Raw genomic sequence first — 14706 nt, 5'->3', positions numbered from 1 at the left:
TTTGGGAAACAATGAACATTCCCTTCCCCAACCACACACACACATACATGCAGCTTGGGGCGATTTTGTACGTGTATACAACTTACTACCCCCACACATACACGCGCACACACTAACTCCATCTTTCTTTATACATCGCCGTAGAGCTGCGTAGGGCAACCGATATACAGTGAAACCTGTCTAAGACGCCCGCTCGAGGGACCTTCAAAACCTGGTCTCTGTTACCTTGGTCCTGGTTGTAGTGGTCTTCTAGGACAGGTGGTCGCCTTATCCGAGTGGTCGCCTTGACAGGTTTTTACTGTAGTTCCCTGCAACACAATGAAGACGCCAACAGGTATGAACATGAGGTTTTGCCGAATCTCCTTCAACTACAATACATGACATGGTATATACAGAAGCCTTGTTTGGTAGTTTAACATGTTTTTCGATTTTGACAGCATGTTACAGAGTAACGAGGGTCCGAACCTGGGTTTTCCCAATACGGTTCAAATGGTCGCAAGACCGGGACTCTGCCAACCGGGTTATGGTTGTAGTCAGGAGCACTACGCGTCCTCGCCTTGTAACATGCTGTCAAAATCGAAAAACAATACATGACATGTAGTTGACGACTTTGCTGCTAAAACTACACTCTACAGCCATTGCTAAACATGCAGTGAAATAACCTGTCTAATACGACCGCTCTAGGGACCTTCAACATGTGGTCTCTGTCACCAGGTGGTCGCCTTATCCAGGGGAAATTGACTGGAAATTGAATCTCTTGGTCCTGGTTGCAGTGGTCTTCTAGGACAGGTGGTCGCCTTATCTGAGTGGTCGCCTTGACAGGTTTTACTGTATATTGCAACTCTCGAATGTTATAAAAATAGCAAAGATATCCCTGGCTTTGGTGGACTTTACGAGACTTTACGAGACAAGGCAACGATCACACTTGTGACTACAAATATCTTTCGTGAAAAAGCGACATGCTCAAACGTCCAATTCTAGGTGTCAATTTGTCGTTGAAGCAAAACCATTTCACACCTAATAAGAAATTATAAGAAAAGATGAAATGAAAGCCTGCTCACAACCCCGCCCAGCCTTGCGAACTGGGTATGGTGGATTAAGAACCCAGTTCAAGTTCAACCACATATTTCCACAGCGCTGCACACCAAATCCAGGATACCCTCAGAAACCGGCAAAGACTACCACTCACGTTCCACTACTGCCTAGTACTGAATCCTACCTGACTTCTTGACACGACTCAAACTTGCCAAAGTCACTAAATCAACGTCAACTACAATAATCAAGCCACATATCTGCAACGTCACGAGGGTGCTGGCAAAGGTCCTGCTGCACGGCGGCGGGCAAAGCCCGCGGGCTGCATGCACGGCGGCGGCCAAAGCCCGCCGCCGTGCATGCATACAAATAGATATGCATACAAATAGATGGAGCAGCAGTGCAATACAAGTTGAGTATTGTTATTGTAGATACCTGCCTGTGTCTGGAAAAGTGCTATTCTGCCTTTTTTTTAGAGCACCTTCGGCCAGTTTGACTGGACTGTACACTTCTGCTTGTTGGTGAGACAAGGGGTACATGTAGTTGCCATACTGCGGTGTGAGGACACCTCTCGCCACCAGAATCCAGATGTACAGCTCGCTCGACTTTTCTCTAGAGAGTGACGATGATCAGTACGTACACGTACATGTACATAACAAAATCATAACAGCTCTTGAGTTACAGCAGTCAATCGAATGCCGAATTTGCCCTCTGATTGAATTGGTCCATAAAGGGTTAAAGACAATTTTATCTGTGAAGATTGCCTGATGAGTGCAGCGGACACGAAACGTACGTCGCAATCGAACTACAATGTATGTCGTTGCTGTTTCATACATTGTATGTCATGCGCCATGCGCAACCTGGTGTATCCCTATCAGCCTGCTATGTCGTAAACTACTAACCATGCATCGACTAAGCGGCATGAGCAAACTGATGGTGGTGGTGTTGAAAAGGAGAGATCTGTGCTCCTAGAGTAACTTTGCACCTTATAGAGATGTGCGGGCAGGCGATATTTACCACCTTTAATCGCCAGGTGTGTATATACATTTTCTAATTGTCCGCAAAGTCCAACGCAGCCACTTACACATTTAGCAAAATTGTATGTGTACCAGCATAGGAATTAACACGAGGATACATGTACAGTAAGTAATTAGTTGCTGCTTACGCTCGTGTTATCAAGTAAATGTACATACATGTACATGTACAATGTACATGTACATCATGTATATTGCGCCATTGAAGCAGCAACCCGGGGAGTGAGAACGATCAAGAGCAACGACGACGACCACTCGCAACAGGTAACCGTTATCGTTAGAATACGACCATGCGGCGACTAGACCGGATTGTGATAGTAAAAATAATAAAAATTAATCTACTACTTCTACTACTACTGGCACAAGGACAAGGGCCTCTCGATTGTGTGCTAGCATGGCTGTAAATGCGTGAGTGTTTTTCAACACCGCATGGACCATGGAGATTCCTATCAAGAGCAGGGTACGTGTGACGCGGGCCGCTCAGCAGTGGTGAGTGCGTACGTGGAGTGAACGCCCCAGCCTGCCCAGGTGTCTCTCGCGTGCCTATCCACCGTCAGTGCTGTGCTGTTGGAGTATTTTTTAATTCTGAACTGTCTTCCATAATTATTTCATTCTGCTACATTATTGTATTTCTGAGGGCTAACATCTCATGCGCATCTATCTACAATGTTCATGTACATGCATGTCCAGTTATGGCGCGTAGCATCGTCACCTTGCACTGCTTATTCTTCTCTCCGCGTGGCAACACTTAGCAGGGCTGTTACCTTTAAGTCTAAGCCCGGGATCTCGCCTCTTTCTTTTATAGTTTAATATGGTACGTTCGGGCCTGGTTTAAATCTGGCTTTGGAAAATTTATTTTTCATTGCTATCAGGTTCGGCCTCATTTTCTCTGTGCTGCCTGAGAAGTCCACAAAGGACGAAACATTTCTGTCCGCAGATAGAGTGTTATCTGTTTAGACATACGGACATACATAAATTGTACCTCAAACAGAACCAACCAAATAACTGGCAACGAACAACGCGAGTTACACGCGACTAGTGTACATAGCCTCTGCACTGCAGCTCAGAGGCGATGGCGATTGTCGACACGGGTGAGTAGTGGCGGCAGTAGTGCAGTCGAGGATGCATCCATGACTCGAGTCCATGACAGAACACGGTACAGACGACACACAGCGAAGTCAGCCAGGCGTATCTGGAAGCAGCCGTGGCAGCTTGCTTTGTTTTGAAAGAGCTAGTGCCGAGTAGTGGCACGCAGGCTGCCTGCGCTGCGTTTGCATGGCCATGCCAGGGCTGGAATCGAGTACTAGTACTAGTAGTGCACGGATCTCAGAAGGTCATAAGGTTGTCTCATGCACATCGACTTTGTGCTACAGTACATGTACGCTTTTCGTGCATTGCCTGCAATCTGCTGTGCTTGACGCCGTCTACGTCTTGTCATGTCTGTACTGCCACAACTGGCAGGCTCAATGCGCACGAGCGCACAGGCAGTGGGACTATTAGTGGAGTAATCATGATCTGGTAATACGGTAGTGGAGTACTCAGTAGAGTTTATTGATTGAACTGCTGATTTCCATGTCAGGATGCGTTCTCGCCTATCGGCTATCTGCATGGCAAAAGCCTCATCCCAGGGTTTCTGTGAAGCATGACCAAGAGTGGCGGTGAGATTCTTGTGATGCGAGGCATGCAATGCAGTTAGAATGACGGCAAAGCCTAACCTCGACTACTAGTAGTCTCGACTAGCACACGTACATGTATATTAGTGGCAGTAGAATTAGAAATAGAGCTAGTTCACTAGTTGTGTCAATTGGAGTTGAGCGGCAATGCTATGTCCGTCTGATCATCGATTATTTTAAGTTCGTGAAACACAGAGTTAGGAAACAGCAACTGCTCGCTCTGCTGTCTGTGTAGCTGTTTAAAAAGATACTTCAAAATACTATTAGTTGTGTATCAAAGTACAGTCACTGTACTCAGTTTGCTCTCTGTTATCCCTTCATGTTCAAGTGCCTACCTGTTTTCCAATCTTCCAGAAACAGTGATTAGTAGTACACGGCCTACACCTAAGCCTTACTCAAGGAGATAACTTAGAGTTTGTACCTACGTGCACAACTCCAATGTGTATTGCCGTGTAGCAATATTCTCTATTATACTTTGAAGTGCAAACGCCAGTGCAACATTGGAGTTACACGGTGCACTTGTTGCAAGCTGCAGCGCTGAGAGCAGCGTGTGCTCTGACTGGTGAGTGCAAGACGTTTCAGCAGACCATTCCGTCAAGATGATCGTCCACCATGAAGGTAAGATATCCTGACAGTATGCAGCACAACACACCCATCACTGTTTTCTCAGGAAAATGGAATGGCTCCACAGTCAGGGTTTGCTCCCAGAGTATCGCCTCTGACCACCGTATCCCAGCAGTCACTAGTTAGTCTACAGTGTACTACCTCAGCCATGTTCTGATCAATGCATGTGCGATGGTACATATAGGATACTTCATAAGACTTTAATAATCGTAAGCAGAATGATTTGTGCCGAAGTAAAGTGAGTTACTTGCTTTCTCTATGGTGGTGGCTGTGCTGGTGGTGGTGATGGTGGTGGTGGTAGTGGTGTTTGTTGTTGTTGTTGTTTTATTTATTCTCGCGATGGCACCATCGCCAATAAGTTGTTGTTGTTGTTGTTGTTGTTGTTGTTGTTGTTGTTGTTGTTGTTGTTGTTGTTGTTGTTGTTGTTGTTGTTGTTGTTGTTGTTGTTGTTGTTGTTGTTGTTGTTGTTGTTGTTGTTGTTGTTGTTGTTGTTGTTGTTGTTGTTGTTGTTGTTGTTGTTGTTGTTGTTGTTGTTGTTGTTGTTGTTGTTGTTGTTGTTGTTGTTGTTGTTGTTGTTGTTGTTGTTGTTGTTGTTGTTGTTGTTGTTGTTGTTGTTGTTGTTGTTGTTGTTGTTGTTGTTGTTGTTGTTGTTGTTGTTGTTGTTGTTGTTGTTGTTGTTGTTGTTGTTGTTGTTGTTGTTGTTGTTGTTGTTGTTGTTGTTGTTGTTGTTGTTGTTGTTGTTGTTGTTGTTGTTGTTGTTGTTGTTGTTGTTGTTGTTGTTGTTGTTGTTGTTGTTGTTGTTGTTGTGGTGGTGGTGGTGGTGGTGGTGGTGGTGGTGGTGGTGGTAGTGGTGGTGGAGGTGGTGGTGGTAGTAATGATGGCGACGTTGATAATTTTAAGAAATGATAAATTAGCTCCAGCTGAGCCTCCCAATGTTGAAAAGAAGTGCTTGGACCCACAATCCTTCCCCTAAAATGTGCTTCAGCCCAATCCCGTTATGACTGTGTCTTTTCGCGTATCCGCTTTGTGCTTTGCAGAGAGGACTCATATTGGCGTTGTACTCCCAATCTGGGCATGTCAATTTGTCGATGATCGTCAGGAACAACACGGAAGCAAACTGAAACAAAGCTCTACGAACATGGGGTTGATACGTCTATTCCACTCTAGTGGTCACAGACCCCGAGGACCAACTACTGGCAGTGTGCAGATTTCATTGCGGAAAGTGCGTCGCAATGCGCTGAGAGTGAGGAGACGAGCTGCTAAGGAGCTAATTATTTAATAGCGCTTTGGAACACGCGTGATTCTGATCTTATGAAATCTCTAAGGAACAGCATATGGAACGCGCCTAAAATATCTTAATCCTTGACTAATAACATAGCATGAACATTCATACTTCAAACCACATCAATCCATTATCTCGCTACCTTGGTGAACTGTGGCCTGGGACGAGGAAAACATGAATGCAGTGAATGGGATTTTCGGTCTTTGACCACATGCTGGTGAGCTGATCTACTCACCTCCCACTGCTTTAGGAGCTGCATCTGCGCCGTGATCCTCGAAGGGTGGTGGCGTTCCTGCGGATGCGGAAAACTCGGCCTCTACATAGAGAAACCAAGTCTCACGCGAACCGTGACATTTTTTGGTGAACTGTTAGTCATACCTAGTAGCTTATACATGTAGGTCATTTTCTCTTTACATGATCCATAAGGTATCCAAATTTATACTAATCCCGTTGAAATTAGTATACTTCAATACAACACCACAGATTCGTTCCTGACGCCGCTGAGACGTTTCTCTAGGTTTTTCCCCTCTAGGTGTTTTCCCCTCTAGGTGTTTTCCCCTCTAGGTTCTTATTTTGTCACGTACTAGCTAGCGTACTCTGAAACATGCTCTTTGCCATTTAGCTGGTCTCTCTGTGACTGCCATAGCTGAAACGTATTGTTACTCACTACACTGTAGTACCTACGCGCGACAGGCTTACACGTATATGCATTTTGACCCGTTTGATTTTCAGGCTTCTATCCGTGATGTGCTTGTATTCAAACCCGGGTTTTATCCGCGAATTTACGGTACTTGATCCCATTACATTATTTTTACACTCATTGGGTTGAATAAATGAAAGGGGAAACCCCCAAAGCACCATTTTGATGTGAACCCGAGGACCTTCGCTATACAAAGTGTTGCACTGTCACTAAGCTAAGGTGTGGTGGTCATTCACAGGGACAGTGCTCAACATATTCTTTGCCTTTCTCGCAAACTCAAACACCGGATCGTTACACCAGGTATAGCTATAGCTTATTGGTCCTTGTTTGCCATCCTTATGGTCCTTTCTTCCTTCTTAGAATACTATTCGCTCAACACCCGGGCTTTGCTGATATAGGCATTGATGACTTCCGTTCAGTGGTCATGATAAACGTATGAGAACGCGCTGAAAGCAGGGAGAAAGAGTGCGCTCAATCCAAATGAAGTAACAACAGCGAGAGCATGAACAATTGAGTTTGAACTGTACTGGAAATACATTGTAAGACTAAGAACGTGAAAGAACGTGGAACAGGAATTTCGCGAGAGCAAACGAGTGAAGAGAATCGGAGTATAGGAATGCAAAGCCCTTCATGCATGCCATGTGCGTCATTGTGTCATTGCCGAAAGAAGAATAGCAGGCTGATGAGGCTACTGGCTTGGAAAGTATTAGTTGCCGTTTAAATCCCAGTGGAGTGGACATCCTCCGCGAGTTGAGCAGATGCAGCCTTGCTTGCCCTAGACATAAGCTGGAGCAATTTCGGGAGGCAGAAGAAAAAACAAGAACATGGATTCAAAATTAACGCGCGACCCCATGAGTGTAAAATTCTTGAAATACAATGTATGTGCAGTATGCTGGCAACTGAAATCCGACCCCTGAGTGGTGCGATCACATAGCAAAGACCCAACATGGGATAGTAAAACTACAAAAAAGAGACCCCTAGAATGTGAACGCATCGCGAAGGGGTCGGATTTCAGTTGCCAGCACTGTCTGTACACACTGGCTCTGCTGCAGTACAGGAGGTCAGCATCAGAACCTCAAGCTGTAGTAATACGTGCAGACACATGCACATCCATCCAAATCTGACGCTCCTGCTCTCCAGCACTGTTGTAGCGCAGTCATCAACACCCCAAGTCGGTGAGACTCGCACTCTTTGCTGTAGTACAGGCATCCAGTGCACTTTGGCCCTGTCTACAATCACTCCTCATCTGGTCTATCAATTATATAGAACATGCTAGGACCCACACCTTCCGCAGAGGCAGCTTTATTTTAACCCTAGAACTACCAAAATTTCAACTACCCTAGAATTACCGGAGGCATCATAATTATGACTCCACTGGACTTAAACATATCTGCTTTGGTATTATTTTTGGCAAAATGTGTAGAAACGGAAGTCCTTGGGGTAAAGGGTACCTTTTAAAAGGAAGAACCAATGACAGGTGCACTATCTTGGAGACCAGCAGCTGGCATTGCGCGCAGCGAAAGGGCGACCTCACCCACGCACACGCGTACACGCACACGCACACATACACACAAACAGGCGCGGGCGTGCTCACACACACATACACACACCAGCACGCACACACACGCACACACGCACACACAAACACATGCTAGTAAATCATACTCACAGCATTGCAGCCAGATATCCTGCGAATGACTACAGCTGTGCTGGCCCAGGCCGCTACTGGGACAGAGTTTCAAACTGTACTCGCGACCTTGGCATCGCACGTTGTCCAGCCATATTGGTCCACGGCCATTTGAACCCCTTGAATTCGTGGTATAACCTCTAGCATACCTTTAAGGAGAGAACAAAAGCAAAGACGTCTGGCACTCTATGTTTAATACGGCATAGAGCATCGCTATGGGCAGCATGGTGTTAGCACCGGGTTTTACTCAGTCGATAGAGAAAGAGGGTTTTCAGGTACGTAAGTAGAACCTAGCATGAAACTAAGATGCAGGAAACTTATCGGTAGGCAACTTATCTCAAACTTATCCGTAGGAAACTAATCTGTCGGAAACTTAGAATGCAGCAGCTTTTATAGGGTGAGAACGTAGAGCAGAGGGAAGTATGAAGAGAGGGCAATTAGAAAGCAGTGCAAGAAACAGCGTAGGGGGAAGAATGGACTTAAGTGGCGAGCAACTGGTGGGGCAACAGGAATGACCTCTAAAACTGTGTAGCGCAAGGAATCTTACTTGTAGGGCTCGTTAATGGAGCGGGAAGGATATCGGGAAACACCGCTATTCGAAGAAGAGAGGCTTAAGAGGGCCGGGGATGCGGAATGGTGTTAGATAGAATGTACCCGTGAGCTAACTACCGGTGGAGATGTGGCTGTAGTAACATGTACATGTCATAATTTTAATGTTTGCGTACCTATCCTAACAATGGTAAAGAGCGTCGCTAAGGTCAATACTCTATACATGCACATCATATAGATGTTGATCGTACCTCTATTTATTGTGGGTACCCATCCCTTAACGCAATTCTATGATAAATCTTATAATAGCTATAAAGAGAACAAATTCTGCTGTCATCGCCACACTACAACTATAATAAATCATTCGCTTTTAAGCAGAGAGGCAAGAAAAGCTCAGCCGCTAAGTAAAAATATTGTTAGTTACACTTAGAAAAGGGGCTTTTAAGCACTATATTAGCATAGCGTTAGGCACTGTTGAGAAAAAACGGATTGAAAGTTGAGTTTTCCATAATTATTATAGTTTTCCATTGATAGAAGATAGCGCACGCTAACGACTATAATTGCTAATTCGCTTCAAAACAAATTCAAGCGTACCTGACCTGAACCCTGTCAGAATGAGCGCAATTGCGCCAATTTAGCCCTATAAAGATCAGTCTATTCTTATTATTCTTTCATTCAACATCATAATTATGCCTCCACTGATGAGCTCAGGAGGAGCGAAACAGCTGTCTGGAGGGTCATTGTCAATATCAATTTATACACCGGAATGAATTGTCCTCGCTGTGGTGATGGTGATGTGAGTGCAGAGTTTGGATCGGCCAAGAGCGCCATGTGGTGGTGTGGTGTATTGGATACCTGACCTGAATTCAATATTTTTACTGGAATGACCATAAACAGCACGGAAAATATTCATGACATTTTTCTGGGGCGTGTCTGATTATTGAAACATTGAGTTCACGTGTGGGTAGAAATGGCTACCTAACTACTGCAATTTGATTCTTACCCCAGCTGTTTGCAGGCGACGTTGGCATTGAGGCTAGCAAAGTTTGTGTCGCAGACTGTTCCCCATTGCCCATTGTGCATAATTTCGAGACGGCCAACGTGTCCCAGGCCGGCCGGAAAGCGCTGTGCCAGACGAATCTCACTTCGTAGGCTGCTAGGACTAGGAACTGAAAAAGAACCAGTATGAGAAAGAGCGATACAGCAAACACTGGATCGGAGTGTTTCAACCGGGCGTAAAATCATCCTGGACTGAATGAATCGCAATCCTGCAGGATTTGACAAATTGCATTATAAAAGTTAATGGTGGTGAAGAGGTTGGTGACTGCGGCGATACTTGCGGAATTGGGTATTGCTCCCTACTTGGGAGCTCGCACTTTCCCTTCCGACTTGAATTCAAATGGTGGTGTTGTAAGAAAGCTCTGTAAATGAGTACTGGGTGGACAGAGAACAAGCCCTATGTGTAACATTATTGACCCTGAAAAGTACAAGGGAAAGTTGGCTGGTATCATAGTAATATTTATGGATAGGTTCAAGGCCAGATGAATATCATAAGCTCATTGTTGGCTGTTCAACTAGATCTTACCACATTCTAGGGTGACATCCTCCGAGTGTGAACAGTCGTGTATGCCAGGTGTGTTACCACGGCAATCGAACAGTGTCTTCTCGAAGCTGAGCCCAAAGCAGCGTAGGTTGTCCAGCCAGATTCGACCTCGCCCTGCCATTTCGCCCCAGTTGTACCTATGTGCTCGACTGTGCCTAGAGTTCAGGAATGAGGGGACGAAGATACCAAAATGGTACGTAGTTGAAATACATTATTTTATCATTTCCCTGTGACATTCGGTCGGAATGACGTGTCTTCCTACATAACTAATTTTTCATCTACAGCCGACTAGGGTCCTGCGGATTCTGCTGGCAGAAAAATTGGCAGAATTCGGTACTTGTTCTGGTAAGTTTCTTGCATCTTTGGTAGGTGCATAAAAAAATGGAGCAGAATTCGAGGAATTTCCCGCCATAAGGTTTGTATGGTTCTGCCAATTTCACTGCTTTTCGAGCAGAATCTGCCACCTTTTCGAGCAGAATCCGCCGGTCCCTACAGCGGACTGACATGCAAAGAAGGTCGGCCATGTTGGTTCCACTGTGCACATGACATGATCACGTTCTGAATAAATCTGGTCACGTGACAAACTGATGTGAAACCAGTCTATTTGGACAAGCTCCTTCTAACCCATCCTAGCAGCACTGTCAGATACTTTGAATTTTTTGGAATTATAACGACCTTTGTGTAATGGTGGTGACTAATCATAATACTTTGAATTTACTTCGAAGTAAACAACAGCGCTGTATGCCAGAACCGAGCAGACCCCACTATCCCAAGTCTGCAGGCAACGGAGACTGCTGTGGTTCGGCCATGTAGTGAGGGAAGGCGAAGAATCGTCCTCTTTCCAAGCCCTCCTGATGTCGATCAACACAACAGACATACGACGACCCCGAGGACGACCACGTCTGAGATGGATCGACGTTGTCAAGAAAGACTTACAATGCATTAATCTGTCGCTTCTGGATGCTGTGCAATCTGCTTCTGATAGAGCTGCTTGGCTCGAAATTGTTAACAGATGCGTTGACCTCATGCAATGAGTGAAATGCGAACTGTCATTATTATTATTATTATTAAACAATAAATTTATAGAAAGGAAAAAAAGGATCAAAAAACTACAAGTTACTCTATAAAGTATAATGTCCACTAACACCACCAGTTACTAGTACTAAACAATCAGCTCATGCGATAACATTGCACGACACTGACCGACGGTACTGACGCCCTACTTCTGAAGTACAACTAACTGGCTATCTGCCGAGTCCATCAAAAAAAATAAGTCGATGTAAAACGTTTAGTGCTCTCCCCTCCCCCCTTCTTCCCCGGAAGGGGAGAGGCAGTGTATAGTGTTTCGCCGTATTGTTTCTCTCCGTACTGTCTCTCTCATCTGCATTATATGCATGCTTGTTGCAAATGAAATCACTGATTTCCTTGTCTTGTCCCGCGATGGACTCCTGCGTGCCTTGCGAGCCGAACACAACAAAAAGCAGCTTACCCCAGTTGTCTACATGCCACTGTAGCGTCCGCTAAACCGAAACCATCGTCACATACTGTTCCCCATTCACCACTGTGGTAAACCTCCAATCTTCCCGCGTACGGAGACAAGCCACCAACTAAACGTATTCGCTGCGAGGTAGTTTCTGGAGCTGCAATGTAGTGTTTGAGCACACAAGGCAACACGGACAGACAAGACACGATGTAGTGTTTGAGCACACAAGACAACACGGACAGACAAGACACGATGTAGTGTTTGAGTACACAAGGCAACACGGACAGACAAGACACGATGTAGTGTTTGAGTACTGAAGTACACAAGGCAACACGGACAGGCAAGACACGATGTAGTGTTTGAGTACACAAGGCAACACAGACAGGCAAGACACAATGTAGTGATTGAGTACACAAGGCAACACGGACAGACAAGACACAAGGTAGTGATTGAGTACACAGGGTAGCACAGACAGACAAGACACAATGTAGTGTTTGAGTACACAAGGCAACACGGACAGACAAGGCACAATGGACATGGCTGTACATGTATGCAGGGAGGTTACCACGACCAGAAACGGCTGCCATGACAGGACTTGAATCCGCTGTTGATGAGAAGCAACCACTACACTCCTCTAATAGTAATACTGTAAATTAATAGTCTAATCGCGGTGTGCATTTTAAGACAGTTTCCATGCGGTGATTCTACGGTGGTAAATAGGTTTTACTGACGTGTAATCCTGGCGGGAATCGCACTACTCCACCAAGCCGGTGGAAAGCCAAAATATTCAATTATATAAGAAAAAAACCGACCAAAGCTGAGCCTAACTATTCTATTATAGGCTTCAAAGAATACTCGGCACTGCAGCGCACATGTCATCCAAACAGTGAACAGTAAAACCTAAATACCACCGTGATTAGCGACCAGCCTGGTGCTACAGACCACTTCGCCGCGCATGGATGGTCTCATTTATTATAATGGTTGTGCGGTGCAAACCTCTAACTAAGGACCACTTGCCACTAAAGACCGCTTTCTCTGGCCCAAAGGGGTGGTCGTTAGTCAACGGGTTTAATCTAGGTTGTTTCACGTTGCGACAGTAATGAATACATATTGATAACGTAATGATAACGTAATGATTACGTACGAGCTGGCCTAGCTGCCCTAGTTGTCTGGACCTCTGGTTCTGCAGTAGTGGCAGCTGTCGTAACTGCGGCTTCCTCCGTAGTGGCGGCAATCCGTGCAGTGGTGCGAATCCCTGCAGTGGTCTCCGTGTCGGTTGGTGCTACCGTCAACGGAGACCCTAGTAATGAACGCCACATCATGAAACAAATAGATAAAGAGAGGAGTGAACATTGTCTTCTTGCAGGACATGCTGTATTGGGCAACAATCCACGATCAATAAAATCTCTTTTTTTCCCAAACAGCTTGAGCCTCTTGTGGCAAAAATGCAAGATCAAGAGTTTCATACTTCGTACCAAGCAATGTAATGTAGTTTGTGAGGTTTTCGCTTGGAACAAGAGAATAAACCTCACGTGTCCCTGCACCGAAGGGAAGTTCGGCTGAGCCAAAACAGCCATCTAACACTTTAAAATTTAAATGTTCGGCTCTCTTGTTTGTTCGCACACGTCAGTGGTATGATTGAGTAGTCTCTGTAATATCTCTGTAGCACTTCAATACGCAGAACAGTTCTTCCAAATTACACACACCTCAAAACACCGCGTTGATGAGTCACTAATCAATGGACATGATTGTATTTTTTAAACTCCCAGTCTCAGTGCAAAACTATTTTGATATTGTGGATGAAAAATTGTTACACCTTACTCCGGCATCCTCCCATTGGCCGTGTCCACTCTCCGCTGGTAAGGCAGTACAAAGCGTTTCTGGTGCCGCGAAATTCGTAGCCATTTCTGCAGGCTATGGTAGCCACCGACCCAGCTGTGTTGCTAGTAACCACCACGTGACCATGTCTTAGTCGCCACGTTGGATCACCGCAAGTGATCGAGCATCCTAAATGATGAACATCACCAAGAAATCAAATTTCATTACGAATGAAGACAATTAATTTGGGACAAGAAACCGTATTGCAAGCCAATCCCTACCTTGTTGGCCGCGACACTCTTGCAACGTTGCTACAATCAACAGCAAGACGGGGAACAAAACAGATACAGGCGACATGGTGGCAACCTTTCTGCTAGTCTCCACCTGAAATAGTTGTCACTATCTGGAGCGCCCTGATTTTGAGAACGGTCTTCGTTGCACAACTACCGTTAAGAGTGAGTTTAGGACAATGAGGTTATCCTGAGAGGTGCATACTAAGTTTGTAAATATTCACTCCAGCCAGCCGATATTTATACCAAATTCAGCGCATAGAATAAATCATACAATAGATACACCGCCAGAAAGCGGTGACGTCAGTATGGAGGTTTACTCATGAAAAGGCAGGTCCACCACTGTGTGCACTAGTGCCCCGCCCAATGGGAAACAGAGCTCGCCTCCAGATTGAATATGGCCTTCAACTGCCGCACGCTATGACTCATTTTGGCACAAACCCGTTAGGCTTCGCTGCCGCAACAGAATGGAACTGCTGCCTGCAGCTATTTGTGGTGCCCAGTGCCTAACCAAGTTTAGACTGGCAGCCGTACCCTATACACTTGACCACTAGTATCCATTCTGATTTCCTCGAAATGTGCGCTTTCCCCCTGTAAAGTTATTACTCTTCTTCTATTCCTTATCTCTTTCTCTGGTATTCGCATTCCTATAATTGGGCATGCTTGCCCATGTAAATCGCGAATGAACATACATAAAGCGAGACCAACAACAATACTAACTCTGCCTCTTTGAGTCGTTCAAGGAAATGTTAAGTTCGGAGGTAATCCTCTACTAAAGGATAAACAGCTGTCAGTGTAGAGGCGCACATCCGTCTATTCCCCAGTCCATCAATGCCGTCTGCGTGCACGTACAGTACATGCAATGTACATGTTGGGCGGATGACATCATTATGAGATGTGACAAGGTGGAGGACGCACTGTGTCGAAAACA

General features: G+C 45.3%; 1 protein-coding gene and 1 long non-coding RNA gene across 2 annotated transcripts; one reads left to right on the top strand and one right to left on the bottom strand.

Annotated features, from left to right (window-relative positions):
- The first annotated feature begins 3322 nt into the window (after positions 1-3322).
- Positions 3323-6738, top strand: LOC135825091 (uncharacterized). Its single transcript, XR_010555014.1, has 2 exons — positions 3323-4357; positions 5401-6738. It is a non-coding gene; the product is annotated as an uncharacterized LOC135825091 (long non-coding RNA).
- LOC135825090 (soluble scavenger receptor cysteine-rich domain-containing protein SSC5D-like) lies at positions 6739-13998 on the bottom strand. The gene is made up of 8 exons (XM_065337829.1): positions 13767-13998; positions 13489-13674; positions 12812-12967; positions 11674-11824; positions 10167-10339; positions 9585-9750; positions 8015-8181; positions 6739-7131 (listed from the first exon to the last, which is right to left on the bottom strand). The coding sequence occupies exons 1-8, from the start codon at positions 13840-13842 to the stop codon at positions 7121-7123; spliced, it is 1086 nt and encodes a 361-aa protein (XP_065193901.1). The 5' UTR covers positions 13843-13998; the 3' UTR covers positions 6739-7120.
- Between the last annotated feature and the right edge of the window lie 708 nt (positions 13999-14706).

The sequence above is a fragment of the Sycon ciliatum genome, chromosome 9, assembly GCF_964019385.1.
Source record: "Sycon ciliatum chromosome 9, ocSycCili1.1, whole genome shotgun sequence".
Classification (NCBI taxonomy): Eukaryota; Metazoa; Porifera; class Calcarea; order Leucosolenida; family Sycettidae; genus Sycon; species Sycon ciliatum.
The sequence above is the reverse complement of the archived record's forward strand: the minus strand, read 5'-3'. Positions and strand labels throughout refer to the sequence as shown.